This window comes from Microcaecilia unicolor, chromosome 7 (assembly GCF_901765095.1).
Source record: "Microcaecilia unicolor chromosome 7, aMicUni1.1, whole genome shotgun sequence".
Lineage (NCBI taxonomy): Eukaryota > Metazoa > Chordata > Amphibia > Gymnophiona > Siphonopidae > Microcaecilia > Microcaecilia unicolor.
This window is the reverse complement of record NC_044037.1, coordinates 174,010,009-174,028,710: the sequence shown is the minus strand read 5'-3', so window position 1 is coordinate 174,028,710 and position 18,702 is coordinate 174,010,009. Positions and strand designations below refer to the sequence as shown.

The following is an 18,702-nucleotide window of genomic DNA, read 5'->3' as shown; positions in this document are numbered from 1 at the left end:
TCTGATTAAGAACAAGTTTGTTTATAGTTAACCAGTTTGCAAGAGCAATAAGGTGAGTGCAGCCAGGTAAGATTTGGGTTCCTTGCATTTATGTAGCAAATCAGCAGGATATCATGCACAAATGCCTGTTACCTTCCTATGTCTCTCACCCTCTTTATAGCCCTCTGCCTCTTTATCTCCTTTTCCAAGTATCCATTTCCTTGCCTCTCCTCCATCCTGAGCATCTGTTTCCCTGCCCCTTAACCCATCCTCCCTTCCTCAGCATCTGCCTACCTAATCCTACTATAATATTAATTTTCTTGCCTTTTCTATTTCTTGCCTCCAGCATCCATCCCTCTGTTTGTTTATCTCCACGTTTTACTGCATATGCTCTTGACTTGCTCCCCCATCTACATAGTAACATAGTAGATGACGGCAGAAAAAGACCTGCATGGTCCATCCAGTCCGCCCAAGACAAACTCATATGTGTATACATTACCTTGAATTTGTACCTGTCCTTTTCAGGGCACAGACCATATAAGTCTGCCCAGCAGTATTACCTGCCTCCCAACCACCAGTCCCGCCTCCCATCACCGGCTCTGGTACAGACCGTATAAGTCTGCCCTCCCCTATCCTCGCCTCCCAACCACCCCCCTCTTCCCCCCAACTGCTCCACCACCCAATTTCAGCTAAGCTTCTGAGGATCCATTCCTTCTGCACAGGATTCCTCTATGCATATCCCACGCATGTTTGAACTCCGTTACCGTTTTCATCTCCACCACCTCCCGCGGGAGGGCATTCCAAGCGTCCACCACCCTCTCCGTGAAAAAATACTTCCTGACATCTTTCCTGAGTCTGCCTCCCTTCAATCTCATTTCATGTCCTCTCGTTCTACCGCCTTCCCATCTCCGGAAAAGATTCGTTTGCGGATTAATACCTTTCAAATATTTGAACGTCTGTATCATATCACCCCTGTTTCTCCTTTCCTCCAGGGTGTACATGTTCAGGTCGGCAAGCCTCTCTTCATAAGTCTTGGAACGTAAATCCCATACCATCCTCGTAGCTTTCCTTTGCACCGCTTCCATTTTTTTAACATCCTTCGCAAGATACGGCCTCCAAAACTGAACACAATACTCCAGGTGGGGCCTCACCAACGTCTTATACAGGGGCATTAAAACCTCCTTTCTTCTGCTGATCACTCCTCTCTCTATACAGCCTAGCAATCTTCTAGCTACTGCCACCGCCTTGTCGCACTGTTTCGTCGCCTTCAAGTCCTCAGATACTATCACCCCAAGATCCCTCTCCCCGTCCGTGCCTATCAGACTCTCTCCGCCTAACACATACGTCTCCCTTGGATTTCTACTCCCTAAGTGCATCACTTTGCATTTATTTGCATTGAATTTTAATTGCCAAACGTTAGACCATTCTTCTAGCTTCTTCAGATCTTTTTTCATGTTTTCCACACCCTCCGGGGTGTCCACTCTGTTGGAAATCTTGGTGTCATCCGCAAAAAGGCAAACTTTACCTTGTAACCCTTCGGCAATGTCACTCACAAATATATTGAACAGAATCGGCCCCAGCACCGATCCCTGAGGCACTCCACTACTCACCTTTCCCTCCTCCGAGCGAACTCCATTGACCACCACCCTCTGGCGTCTGTCCGTCAACCAGTTCCTAATCCAGTTCACCACTTCGGGTCCTTCTCTTTCGTAACCCCCCCAAGCATCAAATCCCTTGTCCCACTTACATCTGACAACATCAGCCCCAGCATTAGAATCTTCTCACAAAATCAGCCCCCTTCTCCCAATTCTACCCCCAACCCCGGCACTGCCAACATTAGCCCCTTCTCCCATCTCTTTCCTTCTAGCCTCAGCATTGGATCTTTCTCACAACTCAACACCCAGCCCCAGATCCCCCGCTCACATCCCCAGAATCTGCCAGTCAGCTTCCTCCTCCCATCCTGAGACCCCTTCTCCCATCTCTAGCACTAGCATTGTTATAAAAAACCATAATTACAGAACATACACAAAAGCAAGACTTAATGGGACAAAGCCAATATGGATTTAGCCAGTAAACTACATTTTTTTGAAGGTGTGGATAAAGGTGAGCTGGCTGATAGAGTTTATCTGATGGAGTGGATGAGATGAGTAGCCTAATGATTAGTGCAGTGGCCTGAGAATCAGGGGAACCGGGTTTAATTCCCACTGTAGCTCCTTGTGACTGTGGACAAGTCACTTAACCCTCCATTGCCTCAGGTACAAAATAAGTACCAGTATATAATATATAAATTTCTTTGATTGTAACCACTGAAAGGCAGTTTATCAACTCCCATTCCCTTTCCCTATCTGGATTTTCAGAAAGCTTTTGACAAAGTACCTCATGAGAAATTCTGTCATAGGAGGCAATGTCCTATTGTGGGTTGGTTAAAACAGAGAAAGCAGAGAGTAGGGTTCAATGGTCAATATTCTCAATGAAGAAGAGCAAACAGTGGGGCTCCTACGGTTCCCTACTGGGACTACTAATTTTTAACATAGTTATAAATAATCTGAAAACAGGAACAAGTGAGGTGATCAAATTTGCTAATGACACAGTTATTCAAAATTGTTAAATTACAAGAAGATTGTAAGAAATTGCAGGACCTTTGAGACTGAGCATCCAAATGGCAGATGAAATTTAATGCAACAAGTGCAAAGTGATGCACATAGGGAAGAGCAACTAAAGAACATGGTACAGGGTTCCACATTAGGAGTCACCAACCACGAAAATAATCTAGGTGTGATCATTCATGATACATTGACATCCTTTGCTTAGTGTGCAGCACTGCCAAGAAAGCATATAGATGTAAGCCCTGACTTTTGGGGTCACCCTAGTTAGCTGCCTAGTATGCGCTTTGGAGCATAAGAGCTGGCCGGGTACACAACGCATTTGTTTACTGCATGGGCCAGGACTGGAGAAAACCCCAGGAGGCCGAATAAGGCTATGCTCTGCACACTTATAGTCACGCAGAGGTTCTTTTACTAAGGTAATGGCCTGCGGTAGTGTAGGCGCGTGTTTTGGCCGAGCACAGAATCATTTTTCAGTTCACCTGTAAAAAATGCCTTTTTGGGGGGCTGAAAATGGACGAGTGGCAAAAATGAAAATTGGCGCGTGTCCATTTTGAGTCTGAGACCTAACTGCGAGCCATTGACTTAACGGTAAGGTCTCACACATTAACCAGGCAGTAATGGTCAACGCGCGGTCAAATGCCGATTTCCGCTCACGCACCAGAAAATGCAAATATTTTCTGGCGCGCATGGTGGACGCGCATAAAAAATGAAATTACTGCCCCGGCCACATGGTAGCCGGGTGGTAACTCGGAATTGACGCACGTTGGGCACGTGTAGGCACTTACGCAGCTTAGTAAAAGGGCCCCTCAGTTCTCAAAATAAAAGCGGACCACACGGTTGATGTTCTCTGAACCACAATAGTAGTTTTCAAAAACAGGCAGGTTTAAACAATCGGGAAAAGTATGGCAGAGGCAGTATAAATGCAGGACAGAAAAAACTTTGATACACAATCATTTTTTTTTTCACTCCTTGTGAGAACTGTGGGGTTCTTCAACAGATCACATTTTATACTCAAGCTATAAAGTAGCAGATGTCATTAGCAGTAAGTATGAAGAAGGAACTGATAAACTTCCATTTGTTGAGCCATGCAGCAGGGCTCAACAAGAGAGACAAAGCCAGGCCTGGGGCAAATAATGTTAATGGTCCCTCTACTTGCCTGGACTAGTCCTTATCACCTCTGAGGAATTGGGAGGTCAGTAGGCCAGTCAAACAAGAGCTGGTGTTGTTTTTGTTCAGGAACTGTAGTAGTTCTCTTCTCCCAGCTAGGCTCTGACAGACTCTGCAGCATTTTGGGTTGGAAACTAAAGATGCCTGGTTTTACAGCACAAATGAGACACAGGTACTATCTTCTCCTTCTCCTTCTAGTATTAGTCCAAAGGTAATGAGGTGGCTCTGCTATTTCCAGCCTTACACCACAGGTAAAAAAACACTAGGTCAGAGGTCTGTGTGATACTCCTGAATCCTGCCTGTAAAAAGAAACAGCTTAAATGTGTTGACTGGGTTAGTACAACACCGCTGTAAGTATGTTTTCTGTGTCTAAAAGGCTGGAGATGGGGGCGGACTGACCATTCTGGCAACCGGGCAGTGCCTGAGGGCCCAGAGGCTCTGCCCGGTTGCCCACCACCGCCGCACACTACAACCCCCCAGGTTCTAAGTTGAAGAGCCCTGGTGGTCTAGTGGCTTCTGCAGGGGTGGGAGGGGGCAGGAAAGAACAACACTCTTTCCTGCCCGCTACCACTATTCTGCCTGGTGCCGCCATGTTTTAAAAATGGCTGCCTAGACTCCTTGAGGCAGTCTCGCGAGACTATTGAGACCCGCAAGCCTACTTTGGGAATTCTCAGCCGCCAGTTTGAAAACACGGTGGTGCTGGGCAGAATAATGGTAGTGGGCAGAAAAGAATGGGGTTCTTTCCTGCCCCCAAAGAAGCCATTAGACCCTTCAAAGTAGGACTGGGAAGGACCCCCTGAGGCTCTGGGGATTGTGGTATGTAGTAGGGGGGCGGCAGCTGCGGCAGTGGGGGGGGGCAGTAGGCAGAGGCCGGGGGGCCCATATCACCTTCACTGCCCGGGGGCTCAGATCACTATCAGTCCACCTCTGTCTGGAGATATCTTGCTGGAGGGCTCTTCTTGTTACATGGTCAGGGCCCGGGAGGCTGGAATCAACAGACAAACTTCAAACCTAGGAGTTCCCTTATATATTTTTCCAACTTTCTCTCCAGAACTGAAACTCCTCCTAGCTTTCTAACTCTCACTAATTAGGGGCTTAGACACTCCTATTTCCTCTGGTTACTGATATCTTACAGCTCACTGAAAAGTACCCTTCTGCATGGCAACTAGTGAGATCAAACCTTTATCTTGTCTTCCTCTCTTCAATAGTCCCTTTTCCCTATGTGTCCTATCTGTCTGTCCTTCCCTTATCCCTTATTTGTCCTGTCTGTTTGTCCTGATTTAGATTGTAAGCTCTTTTGAGCAGAGACTGTCTTTTATTCATGTTCAATTCAGGGGCGTAGCTACGGGTGGGCCTGGGTGGGCCTAGGCCCACCCAATCTTGGCTCAGGCCCGCCCAGTTAGGCGCTGAAATATACAAAAGCCTTTCTGCCATGCCTCAGCCACCTCCCACCTGCTTTTAGGCAGCGGCAGCTCTCCCAATCCTTCTGCTCCCGCCTAGGCTCCTACCTGCCTGTCAAATGCAGTGGCGGACCGCCCCAGGTGCAATCAATGGGGGGGGGTTCTGCTCCATCGGTCCTCGCTCACTGCGTCTCCTCCTAGCGCCGCGGCTTCTCGCGAGACTCCCGACTGTAACTCCCCTCCGTCAACACCTTCCTCCTGGCCTCTGCCCTGCTCGTGCGCCTTCCTGCCACTGCGCCTGTGCGTGAGTGACGTCTCCTCTCCTCCGGGTGGCTGGCTCCGCGTCCACTCCTCTTCTCTCCATCCCGGTTCAAGCGCTGCCAGCCTGCTGTTTGTTTCAGCTTCTGGCTGCTGGCTGTGTCACGGGCGCGGCTCCTCCGCGCTGTGCTGGCTCATGGGTGATGGTTGCCTTCGCTGGATGCGATCAGCCTCATCGATTCCCCCCCCCCCCCAGCAGCACTTTCCTGCAGCCCCACACAACAGGCACATAAGCCTGCACAGTGCTCTGCACCACCTGCCACCATTCGCAAGCAGCTGTCCAGGTAAAATAAATATATTTTTAAATTTTATTTTTTAACGTGTACAGGGTGTAATCAAAATGCTGGCTGGTGGTGGGCTTCTGGGTGGGCGTGAGCTCCTCACTGCCTAGGGCAAAAAAAAAGTTATATGTAATCATTAAATATGACTTTTATTTGCCCTAGGCAGTGAAGAGCTCATCCCCACCCAGAAACCCACCAACAATAAATTTGAATATTAGCTAGGTTAACATTTTTAAAAAAGGTTGTCTATTTCTCATGTTGGTGGGTTTTTGGGTGGGGATGGGCTCTGCAGTGCCCAGGACATTAAAAAAAAAGTCTTATATTTAATGGGGATGTGTAGGGGGTAGGACAGGGCCGATACCTAGCTATGGAATGGATGGTGGGGAAAGGAAGGGCTGATACTGGGCTACAGGGATAGATGTGGGGGGATGGGGTAAGGTAGCAAAGGGAAGGCATTATTTTGTAGTATCCCAAGAAACACTATGTATATAAGTATGCATAGGCGCCCGGTATAAGAGGCTTGGACAGGCTAAGCCTCCCCTGCTGTGCTCTGAGAGGTTTAAATTGTTGATTTACCTCCATCTTCACAGCAGGAGCTGCAGTGAAAGCCCTCTAGCCTTGTGTAACCAATTGTAGAAATTGGTTTATGGTTTGTTTACCTTACTGCTGGGAGAGCGGGGGGGGGGGGGGGGGGGGGGGGGGGGGGTTGGCTGGGTTGCCAGGGAGATATTTAAGGAGGATGACTTCCTGACCTGCACTTAGAACAGATAGCAGCAGAATCGGACAACCAGACATCAAAGGTAGAAAAGATCATTTTATTTTCATTATAGCGTTTGGAATATGTCCACTTTGAGAATCAGGTGCTCAACATTAAAAGTTTATATTTATTTACTTATTTATGGCATTTTATCCCACATTAAACATGAATTAGGGTGTTTTGTGGCTCTACATGAGAATTGTGATATTATGATCCTTGTTTCATATTGTTGACGGTCTGCATTTTCCGTATGGGTGGTATATTGGTGTATTAGGTTCTGCCCAGTGTAATATTTATGGTACAGTATGGTTCTGAGTGTGTTTTTGCACAAAGTTGTGCATAGTGTTTTGCAGTTGAGCGATTGTGGTTAGAATATGCTTTGAGCAACCACTTTATTCTTTGACATATGATACATATCTAATATCTAAATTTAATAAAAGGTATTAATTGTGACTTTTATTTTTATTTATTTATTTTTTTTCTGTGTGTTATCAGACAATTATGGATTTAAGCTCCACCCCTGGCCCCACCCCTAACCCCGCCCCCTTTAGCCTCCCCAAACAGTTGGGCCACCGACCGCCTATGTAAGTATGAGTAGTGTTTCTTGGGATACTACAAAATAATGCCTTCCCTTTGCTACCTTACCCCATCCCCCCACATCTATCCCTGTAGCCCAGTATCAGCCCAGTATCTGGGCCCACCCAAAATGTCAGGTCTGGCTACGCCACTGGTTCAATTGTGAAGCGCTGCGTACGACTGGTAGCGCTATAGAAATGATTTGTAGTAGTAGTAGATCAGCAACTTCTCTTTTATACTTTTCATTGGAGGAATCTGGTGGAATTTTCTAGGTTCCTACATAGAATATTAGGAATTATTAGAAAAGGAATGGAGAATAAAACAGCGTGCATTGCCGATTTGTGTGTGCAACTTAATTGATTAACGAGCAAATCAGAGCCAATAATTGGCTGCTAACCTTAATTGGGATTTATGGGGGAATCATTTTCTATAACAATCTGCATGTAAATCCTAGGATGCATATTTTGGCGGGGGGCATGTTTAGGGGGGGCATTCCTATGAATTACAAGCATTCTAATAGAAAACGCCTGATCCACGCCTAATTTAGGTGTCAGCATTTATGCCTGTTCAGCAGGTGTAAATGCAGACAAGTTAGTCACAGATTAGGTGCTTTTCTATAATGTGCAGACACCTTTTATAGAATACCGTTTGACACATAATTTTTTCTATGCTGAGTTTTCGGCATGATATACTGAATCTAGCCCTTAATGTTTTGGTCTGTTATTTTGGATTTTATTTCCTTTATGTATGTTTTAAGAATTGTAAATGGAATATTGTAAGCCACCTAGAATTGTAGACAATGTGCATTATAAGTTTTTAAGTAAATAAATGATTTTATGGATAAGTGAGGGTATGTTCTTATGCGAGAGAGATGTGTGTTTGAAGATATGACGGTATGTGTATCTTGTGGGGTGGGAGGGTTGTAAATGTGGGTATGCTGGAGGCATAGGTGTCTCCAAGGATCAAAGTTCTGGTGTTAGCATCCCCCCCCCCCCCCCCCCCCCAATGTAATGGGCAAATTTTAATAATAATGACATTGGTTGCTCTCCTTTTGCCCCTTCAGAACTTTGTATTCAGTTCTGGTACAAGAAATGTGATAGTATTTAGTTTATTAAGTGCTGGGGGTTCCTGTTTTGATATCTGACACTGGATAAGTCCATTCTATTACAAACATTCAGGGCTTCTTACAAAGCTGTGCTAGTGATTCCCATGTAGCAAATGAGAGGAAGCCCATAGGAATTGAATGGGCTTCCTCTCATTTACTGCACAGGTTTCGCTAGCGTGGCTTTGTAAAAGAAGCCCTCAATAATGACTTTTTTCTAATTTGGTAAGTTCTGTCTGCGATCTACCTATTAATAGGCAACATTCGCTGCAGGACAGTTAAGGTAGTTAACCCAATGTTTTAGGGTCTTCACGTTCTTCGTTTCTGCATTGAATGCTTGCAGTGTGCATTCAGAATGGGTAGTAGCTGTGAACAGCATTCATGATTACTGGATATCAGTTCTACTGAGAACCCCTGCTGTCAGACTGCATGCAATCTGCTCTCTAACAAAGAGATATTTACATGCAAAGAAATGATATAACACACAAGCATATTGATGACAGCAGTGCCAAGGGTGGACCATCCAGAAGAATGAGATTTACCACCCCAAAGAGTGAGACTGAAGGCCAGAGAGTGAGATTTTTCAGGCAGTAAGTCCATGGTATAAATCAAAATAAATTTAAGTACAGTATTGTTTGCAAATAAAAAAAAAGCAGCATAAAATGATATTTGCTTTTTCTTTGAAACCTCTGAAAGAATACAGACGGAATGGAGGTAAAATGGGTAAGGTGTTCAATGTCGGTCCTTGAGGTCCGCAACCCAGTCAGGTTTTCAGGATTTCCCCAATGAATATGCATGAGATCTATTTGCATACAATGGAAGCAGTGCATGCAAATAGATCTCATGCATATTCATTGCAGCAATCCTGAAAACCTGACCAACGTTGAGCACCCCCCCCCCCCCAATGTGTAGAGGAAAGGGATGCTAGTGTTTCTGGCACGCACTAAATGCTGTTGACACCCATATATTCCTGTGGGTGTCTCTAGCATTTAGCACGTGCTAATTTATAGCGTGTACTAAAAATGCTAGTGCACTTTAGTAAAAGGACCCCTATATTAGCTTAACACTCAGTGAAATTCACTGGAAGGTATTTGCCACTGCCAAATTCAAACGTAATATCTTACTGTGTGATATTAATGCAAATGTGGAATAAATTGATAGAATTTAAACAACAATATATCCAGGGTGATTTAATACTATGCTTCATTGCAGTAGGCACCCAAACTTTAGAAGTCTACTCTTGCCCCTTACAGGATAACTTTGTAACTGCATGCGATACATAATAGCATGCTCTGTGCAGGTACTAATGAATTTTCAGAATGAAAGTGTATGCTTACCGTTGTTTTGAAATTTACTCCAAGGAATTTATGTGGGGATTTACATTTATACCTGCTGTTCTGCATGCACACATTTCCCCCCGATTCTGTAAAAGTCACCAAAAATTGCACACGGAAATTTAGGCATAGTCCCGATTTGCAAGCATAATTTAATAGAATAACGAGCCAATTAGTGCCAATAATTCGCTTTTTAACAAGCAATTATTGGCACTAATTAGATGTAATTGGGAATAACTTGCATAAATTTAGGTGCAGCCCAAAAAGGGGGCACACAAATGGGAGGGTCATGGGCGTTTGGGGGCAGATCCGGGGTGTGCTTTTGAGTTATGTGCGTAATTATAGAATATGGGTGCTCCATGCATAAATTTAGGCATGGGCATGTGCACCACATTTTCGTCGGTGCCAAAATTTACGTGCAACCTCTCCGCTTAAGCATTATTCTATAAACCTCACTGAATTTTAGGCATGTCTTATAGAATATCACTTAAGTGGGATTTTTTAGGCACCATTTGTAGAATCTAGCTCTTTATGAGTTAAATTAAAGTATGGGTATAACTGCAAACATTTTTCCAACCTCATCCCTGGAAATTCATCTGTGCGATTCAAGTACAGTTATATGCATATAGGCTGTACATTTGTAACTTTATGCACATATTGGGTATACAATTTTGTAAATGTCTATTTCCATGCAAAAAAATCAGAAAATCAGATTCCTGAGGGTATTTTTAAATAATTTCTTGTATACTTATTTCCATAGGAGTCATTTTATATTTACACACAGGTCATAATGTAGTAACTTGTTTATAAGAATGAGCAAGGAAGCAGTGCAGCCATTAGATTACATCAGAGTGGGCCTAAAACGCACCACAGAGGATAACTGTAAATCAACTTATTATCTGTTCTGAAATTCTCTCTAATAGTCTTTAAGGTGCCTATTTTATGCCTATTATATGTGGAGGGGCATTTTTCCCATTTCTACATAGATTTAATGTTATACTTTCCTGAGAGTTTTTGCTTACCTGGGGTCTTTGTTCACCCAACCCTGACTGTCTTAGTTTAAAGCCCTCCAGTAAGTTAGTCAGTTTGCTGCAGAAGACACTTTTCTTCAGATTCTATATATGGCGCCTGAAACTCCGTGCAGAAACCGAAGCATATTCTATAACAATATGCATAACTTAATTGGTAACTAGCTAATCAGCACTGTTAATTGGATGTTAAGCAATTATCAGCACTAATTGGCATTAATTAAGATTTACACACACAACTTGCTAACTGTATTCTATAAGGTGGTGCGCCTAAATTCTAAGTCGCATAGTTGAAAAGGGGGTGTGGCCATGGGCGTTTCTAAAATCTATGCGCATTAGAGAATACGCCCAATCTGCACCTAATTTAGGTGTCGGGATTTACTCCAAGTAAAACGTGGCCTAAATGGATGCGACTAAATTTAGTTGCGTGGCAAGCTGCTTGGCTTATTCTACATACTGCGTGGAAATTAAGGAATACGTGGATTTTTCAGGCGCCATATACAGAATCTAGCCCTTTATCCCTTCTTCTATAAGTAAGCACCAGCTGACTGAATATCCAGATAAATATATGTGGATAACTTTATCTGGATAGCTTACCTGCTCTCCAACTCACTAAGGGCCCTGTTTACTAAGGTGCATTAGTGTTTTTAGCGTGCCTACACTTAGCGCATGCCAGTGGTGTTGTGAGGGCAGCTGACACCCGGGGCGGGTCGCCGCTGCGCCAGTGGCGTACTTAGGGTAGTTGACACCCGGGGCCTGTCATTTTTTAACACCCCCCCCCCCCCCAAATCCAGTACTAGGCATGCCGAGAATACAAAACACGCAGGACCTATAGAGCAATTCTACCATACCATAAGCAGTCATTTCTACGAGTCACACAAGGAAAAGGAAAGCATCTTAAACACTACAGTGAGCACTAGAACATCAATTCACCTATTGTAAAACGAAACCAGACAGAATAGTACAGATCGTAGATCCTGCACAGTCAATGCCAACTGAAAGCCATGTCTTTTTCACAAACACAGATACACCCTAATCCACTATAGAATAAGTAATCATAAACTTTCTAGTTAGACAAAAATTAAACTGAACCCCCAATGCCAGACTCTGCATACAATGCAACACCACAGAAACAGAAACTGTCCCCTAGTACTGTGCAAAATATAAAGACAGCAGATGTAAATTTGAAAAAAAACTAACAAGTACCAATAACCACTTTACAAATTAACAAATAGAAATAAAACAAATATAGAAAGTAAAATAATACCATTTTATTGGACTAATACATTTAGCTTTCAGAGGCCAAAACCTCCGTCCTCGGGTCAGTACAGTATAGTGCTGTTACAGTATCCTATCCTGACCTGAAGAAGGGGGTTTTGTTCTCCGAAAGTTAGTCAAAATGTATTAAAATTAGTCCAATAAAAAGATTACCTTGTTTACATGTTCTATTATAAACATTTATTAACACAGCTACAATACTACTTTATCCTAAAGCAAAAAACAAAAAAATATATTTTATTTACAGTTTGTTGTCTCTGGTTTCTGCTTTCCTCATCTTCTTTTCACCATCTTCCTTCCATCCAGCATCTGTCTTCGTTCTCTGCCATCCAGTGTCAGCCCTCTCTGCTGTCTCCTCCATCCAATGTCTGCCCTCTCTCCCTGCTCCTTCCATCCACATCTGCCCTCTATCTCTGCCCCTTCCATTCACTGTCTGCCCTTTCCCTTCCATCCACTCCACTGTCTGCCCTTTCTCTCTGCCCCTTCAATCCACCATTTGCCCTCCCTCTCCCATCCATCCAGGGTCTGCCCTCCCTCTCGCTTCCCCTTCCATCTAGGATCTGTCCCCTCTCTCTCTGCCCCTTTTTTCAGCCCCCAGTTCCAGCCCCCTTCTCCCCTCTGAACACCCCCACCCCAGTCCCCTTCTCCTGTCTGTGACCCCCACCCCAGTCCTCTTCTCCCCTCTGAACACCCCCACCCCAGTCCCCTTCTCCCCTCCCCGTCTCCCATCTGAGATCCACAACCCAGTCCCCTTCTCCCCTCCTACTACTACTACTATTTAGCATTTCTATAGCGCTACAAGGCATACGCAGCGCTGCACAAACATAGAAGAAAGACAGTCCCTGCTCAAAGAGCTTACAATCTAATAGACAAAAAATAAATAAAGTAAGCAAATCAAATCAATTAATGTGAATGGGAAGGAAGAGAGGAGGGTAGGTGGAGGCGAGTGGTTACAAGTGGTTACGAGTCAAAAGCAATGTTAAAGAGGTGGGCTTTCAGTCTAGATTTAAAGGTGGCCAAGGATGGGGCAAGACGTAGGGGCTCAGGAAGTTTATTTCAGGCGTAGGGTGCAGCGAGACAGAAGGCGCGAAGTCTGGAGTTGGCAGTAGTGGAGAAGGGAACAGACAAGAAGGATTTATCCATGGAGCGGAGTGCACGGGAAGGGGTGTAGGGAAGGACGAGTGTGGAGAGATACTGGGGAGCAGAGTGAGACCCCCACCCCAGTCCCCTTCTCCCCTCCCCTTTTCCCCTCTGAACACCCCCACCCCAGTCCCCTTCTCCCCTTCCCTTCCCTTCTCCCGTCTGAGATCCCCACTCCAGTCCCCTTCTCCCCTCCCCCTCCCCTGTCTGAGACCCCCACCCCAGTCCCCTTCTCCCCTCCCCTTTTCCCCTCTGAACACCCCCACCCGAGTCCCTTTCGCCCCTCTCTTTCCCCACCTCAGTCCCGTTCTCACTACTGTCTGAATCGGCGAAGCAGCATCGCAGGCAGCGCCTCGTCTGCCCTGCTTGTAAAAATCAAATCTCCTTCTCCTCGTCTTGACGTCTTGACGTCGACTTGGGCCTTCCAATCAATCACTATGTCCCGCCCGCCCTCGTGGAATTTACCTTAGAGGAGGGCGGGACATAGTGATTGATTGGAAGGCCCGAGTCAACGTCAAAATGTTAAGACGAGGAGAAGGAAATTTGATTTTTTCACAAGCAGGGCAGGCGAGGCGCTGCCTGCGACGCTGCTTCACCGATTTTTGTTTAAAGGAGGCGGCGGGAGCGGAGCACCCCCCACCCACTGGCACCGGGGGCGGACCGCCCCCACCGCCCCCCCTTGGTATGCCACTGCGCTGCGCACCCCCTCCGGGTGCAGCGTGACACACCCTCCCCCCTCCGTAGCGCAACCCCTCCTCCCCCCTCCATAGCGCAACCCCCCCCGCGAGAACATACCTGGAAGGCAGTGAGGGGCGGGCGGGAGGGCCAATCTGCCAAGTGCACGCCGCTGGGGGGTGTCGGCGCCTCGCCGGTTCCGTGCTCTCTCTGCCCCGGAACAGGAAGTAACCTGTTCCGGGGCAGAGAGAGCAAGGAACCAGCGAGGCGCTGACACCCCCCAGCGGCGTGCACCCGGGGCGGACCGCCCCACCGCCCCCCCTTCCTACGCCACTTGTGCATGCACTACCCATGTAGGCGCCTATAGGGATATTGAAGGCATGTACATGGTTAATGTGTGTTAAAAATGTTAACGCGCCTATGCTGCTGCTTAGTAAACAGGGCCCTAAATATTAGACTTAAAAGTGTTTTTAAGAATTACAGCTAAGAGTTTGATATTCTACATATTCCTCCTGCCTGCTTAAACAACGCTGAGCGGGCCATTCCCAGATTTTCAGCAGCACTTAAATGCAAAGTGCTGCTGAAAATCTGGTGTGACACCGCAGCAGCGTCAGTTTTAGTGCTGGGGCAGTCCAGGGGCGGAGTCAGAGTTCAGTCGGAAGATATGCAGTCCTATGTTTGTCTGCTTAGGTATGTGGGTGGCAGCACTGAATATTGGCCGACACCCATACTTCCAGCTCCGCAGCTGACCTGCTATTCAATGCTGGTGCTTGGACATGGCCCAGCATTGAATTCCTGTGTTTAATTCAACCCACAGCTGTCAGAGGCTGTAAAATTGCTGACTGCTATGTGCTGAATATTGCCCCATGAATTTTTATTTTAAATAATTTAACAGAAACCTGCTAGCATTGTAAAATAATTTTAGTTCCCTAGCTTACCTTTATCCAAACATAGCTTAATAAATAATTTAATTTGTTTACTTTACTGAGAAAGACAAGTAAAGATGGTTCACTTCCAGCTGGATTCTGTAGGCACAGAGAAGTAATGTGACCTTTTCAAGCCCAGAATAAGGGTTCTTGGAGCCAGGGCTGCCGAGAGGGGGGAGCAGGGTGTGCAAAATTCCCCGGGCCCGGGCCTCCAAGGGGGGCCCGGTGCCGCAGTCCCCGGTCTTACCTGCCTGCCCTTGGCTCTGTCGACCGTCTGCCACTGGGCCCCCTGCATTCAAATTGGCAGCGCCGTGGCCTCACCTCCCTGTGAAAGCGCAAGATCGCCTCCCTTCGGGCCTTCCCTCCCTGTGTCCCGCCCTTGTGTAATGTAAATTCCTGTTTCCACGAGGAAGGGACACAGGGAGGGAAGGCCCGAAGGGAGGTGATCTTGCGCTTTCACAGGGAGGTGAGGCTGCGGCGCTGCCGATTTCAATGCAGGGGGCCTGGTGGCGGACGGTCGTTGGAGCTGAGGGCGGGTGAGACCGGAGACTGCAGCGCCGGGCGGCCTGAGTGGTGATTGGGGGTGGCGGGGAGGTGGTGGCCTCGTGGGGGGGGGGGGGGGCGGCCTTGCCCTGCCTCAGTCTCTCGGTGGCCCTGCTTGGAACAGGGTGTCTTGAACTGATAACACAGAACTTCTGAATTATAATCCAACACTCTAGTACTCCCTCATCCCCTCTATTAAACAGTGCATACCATTCCCACCAGATTGATTTATTAACTTAATATAATGCTTATCACAAATTGCATTAAAGTGGATTACAATCATAAAACTCTCAGACTTTATTCGTAATGCATATTTTTATTCATTTCTTTTTGTTACCTAGATTGGTTCAAACCCTGTGAACCTCAGCAGTTTGGGATTACATGGGACAGGTAAGTTCTTTTCAATTGTACAGGAAATTTGATATATCTGGAAGAGACACTTTTGGTATCCCAAGATTTCTCTGCAAGTTAACAAGAGTTTTAAAAATCCATTTGTGAATCTTTATGTAAGTGAATTATACGATTGGGTTAACTGTATTTCAAAGCAAGTTGTTTAATTTGTCCATAGAGTACAGACAGCATGAACTGTTGCAGTTCAAATTATCCCGTGCTATCGTACTTTAAAACACAGGAAGACGTTCTTACTGACCTGGACAATTATATCCAGTCTCTTCTGAGGCACGTTCTTAATTTGACAGTTAAAAAAATGTGTATATATTAAGTGAAACTTTTTTTTTTTTTTTTTTGGGGGGGGGGGGGGGGTGTTTCCTAGTCTTGCATATACTATATATGTTGTTTTCATCCTAGGAGTGTCTTGTCAAGGGGGGTTAGGAGGGGGGATGGGTAGGTGGATAGGTTCAATGTGACCCATGAATCACAGAGGTTGCCCACCTCTGCTCTATTTGATAGTCTTTTAATTGTTTTGGGGCATTATTTTGTATGGTTATTCTACAGGGGATGGAGGTGAATATACCACAACCTCCAGACCTGTCTTTTCTACTAGTTCCAGGGTTGGGTGGGGTATGGTGGTGGTGGTGGTGGTGGTGGTGGGGTGTTTATTGGGATTATAAAAAATGATGCTCTTTCTTTTCCTGTAACCGGTATATGTTAAATTAAGGTTTGGAGGTTTGTTATCGTTGATCACCAATAAAATTGTCCAAACATAAATTAACAAGAAACACTGGAGTCAGAAACATTTAAAAATGCTTGACTGTGTTTAAATTAAATAAAATACTATATGAAATTGTAAACAGGTAATCATAGACCTTAAAATCACAAGATTGACTTACATAATATTTCACCATGTTTCCCCTCTTTACTGGTTTATTGTTCCTGGAAACTTTCAGTTTTACAATGCCAAAATGTTTCAAACCAGGACTGATTTTGTCTTTAGTGGCATAAAAGCAGTCATTAAAGTCTTGGATGTTGTTAGTACTTAACAGACTGACGTTTCATATAGTGCCATGGTGACTCTCATTTCCCACATGTTTATACGCAGGCTGCAGTACTTTACCAGTGCCACTGTATTGATGATTTTTTCAATTACTTTCTTGCAGTTATTAATATTCCTAATGTGTTTTCTAGGCTTTTTAGACACTGAAATTGGTTCTGCATAATCCATGTTGTTGTTTGCCATGATGTTGTTGTTAGCCTTTAACCCTGACCATGACCATGTGATCCAGTGCTGTGCGGTCATTGGTTTCTACACTGGTTTTGAAACTAAACATTTTCCATACCTAACAGGTTTTGAAACTACATAAAAATTTTGTGGCTCTACAATGGCTTACTTAACAGTTTTAACCATTAAACTTACATGCATCCTATGGCTATCTATGAAGGCAATCTGTTTCCAGTATAAACCCATTTTTGGAAAAAATGTATGTAACAAGTTTTGGAACTAAGCTCTTCAATTATTTCCTATATATATTCTTACCAAGTTAGCGCTGATTACTGTTGGTGTATGTGAACTGTTATAATTTTAGTTGCAGTGTCAAACGCCAATTCAAACAAGACGTTTCACACACACAAAAACTCCTATTAGGATCCCCTTGTTCTGAAAATCTGGTTTGGATAGGATACTAATTTTAAAAAATGATTAGAAGCAACCCATGTACATACACAAACAGAGGGATGTTAGGCCTTTTTCCCTTGGAAAGTAGGCTAATATGTAAAACAGAAAAGTAAATTTATAATCATGAAGGTATTTAATAGTCTAATAGTAGCAGTAATTCTTTCAAGCATTTCTTGTCTGGGTAACAAATGGTTGTCCTTCTTGGAAGAGAAAGGAGATTCAGTGACTGTCTTCCTTTGATTTCCTAGGTTGGGCAGAGTACCGGGAGCTGAGGATCTTGCAACAAGGATGTTGAAATGTTGTCCTCGGGATCGCATTTCTGCTGGAAATGCCCTTCATCATGATTTCTTCAGCACTCTACCACCTCAGCTGTACCAGCTTCCTGATGGTATGTTGTCTTGAAAACCTTTAACTTACTATTAACATATGACATACGGGCGATTTAAGTTCTAGCTGACCTTGCCTTACTTACTGTTCTTTGTCACTGTTAATACTCTACTAACCCATCTTTTCTGGAAGTTGTACCCTACTGTAACACTCTACCATGTCTATTCCCCGGTGCTAACCATTATACCCTCTTATGCTAAGTTCTCCTCATTGAAAATTGTGTTCTTCTTCAATACATTCTTTCCTCACAAACTCCAGCACTTATGTTTGTCTCTCCCTCTCCTTTAAAAAAAAATATTTACATTCTGCTTGACCACAAATATTGTTCCCAAACTGGAAAGTTTTTTAAATGTTACATGTGCTCAGCCTCTTGAGCGCTCTCAAACGTTTCCCCGAATATGGGGTTTTCGCACATACACAGCCAGTCAAAAGGGGGACCTTTGTTGACCTAGCTGTCAAGTTGTCAGACGATTTAAGATTTTCTGACTGCTCCCCAAGTAAAGTGACTGCCAGCTTCTATTTCTTGTAAGCTGCCATCCTCATGGAGAAGCTGTGAAAGCTATGCATTCCTTTTCTCTTCACCCAACCACAGAGCACAAATCTACTTTGACACTTTTAGAAAAATGAAAAGCTGGAATCTCACAGGAGCCTGCCTAGGGCGGGGGAGAGAGGAGGAGTGCTCACAGCAGGAGGGAAGTTGACTTTTCTTTATGTGTATAGGATTTTTTTTCCATGCAGAGCTTAAATTATGCCTTATAAAAGGAATTTCATAGATATTTCAGTTCTTTCAAACCCTTCTGGCTTCCTCCCAATTAAACGAGGTTTGTTAAAGCCACAGGGCTCTGCTGCTGCCTGAGAAGGGGACAAGCACTTCCTGCAGTGACATGTAAAATCCCAGAGGTGGGAGATGAAAGTGTCAGTGCCCAGAGACAGTAGCAGAAAGCAGGAGAGGGAAGAAAAACAACTGCAAAATAGAAAGACATGGAGAGAGAAAGAGAGAGCGGAATGAACATATTTTGTGAGAGGAACAGGCTAGTGAGAAATTATATAGGTGCATATATTGTGAGGGACAGATTCATAGGGAGAACAAAAGGAAGTAAAACTACAAAGGGATGGAATTTTACACATATATAT

The 18,702-nt window shown here is 44.8% G+C and overlaps 1 protein-coding gene across 1 annotated transcript in view; it reads left to right on the top strand.

The window, feature by feature from the left end:
- CDK15 (cyclin dependent kinase 15) overlaps nt 1–18,702 on the top strand; it is a 196,450-nt gene that overhangs the window by 129,249 nt on the left and 48,499 nt on the right. Inside the window, exons 12-13 of the mRNA XM_030209325.1 lie at nt 15,452–15,500; nt 17,430–17,569. Coding sequence (XP_030065185.1) covers nt 15,452–15,500; nt 17,430–17,569 — 189 coding nt within the window. The remainder of the gene's footprint in view (nt 1–15,451; nt 15,501–17,429; nt 17,570–18,702) is intronic.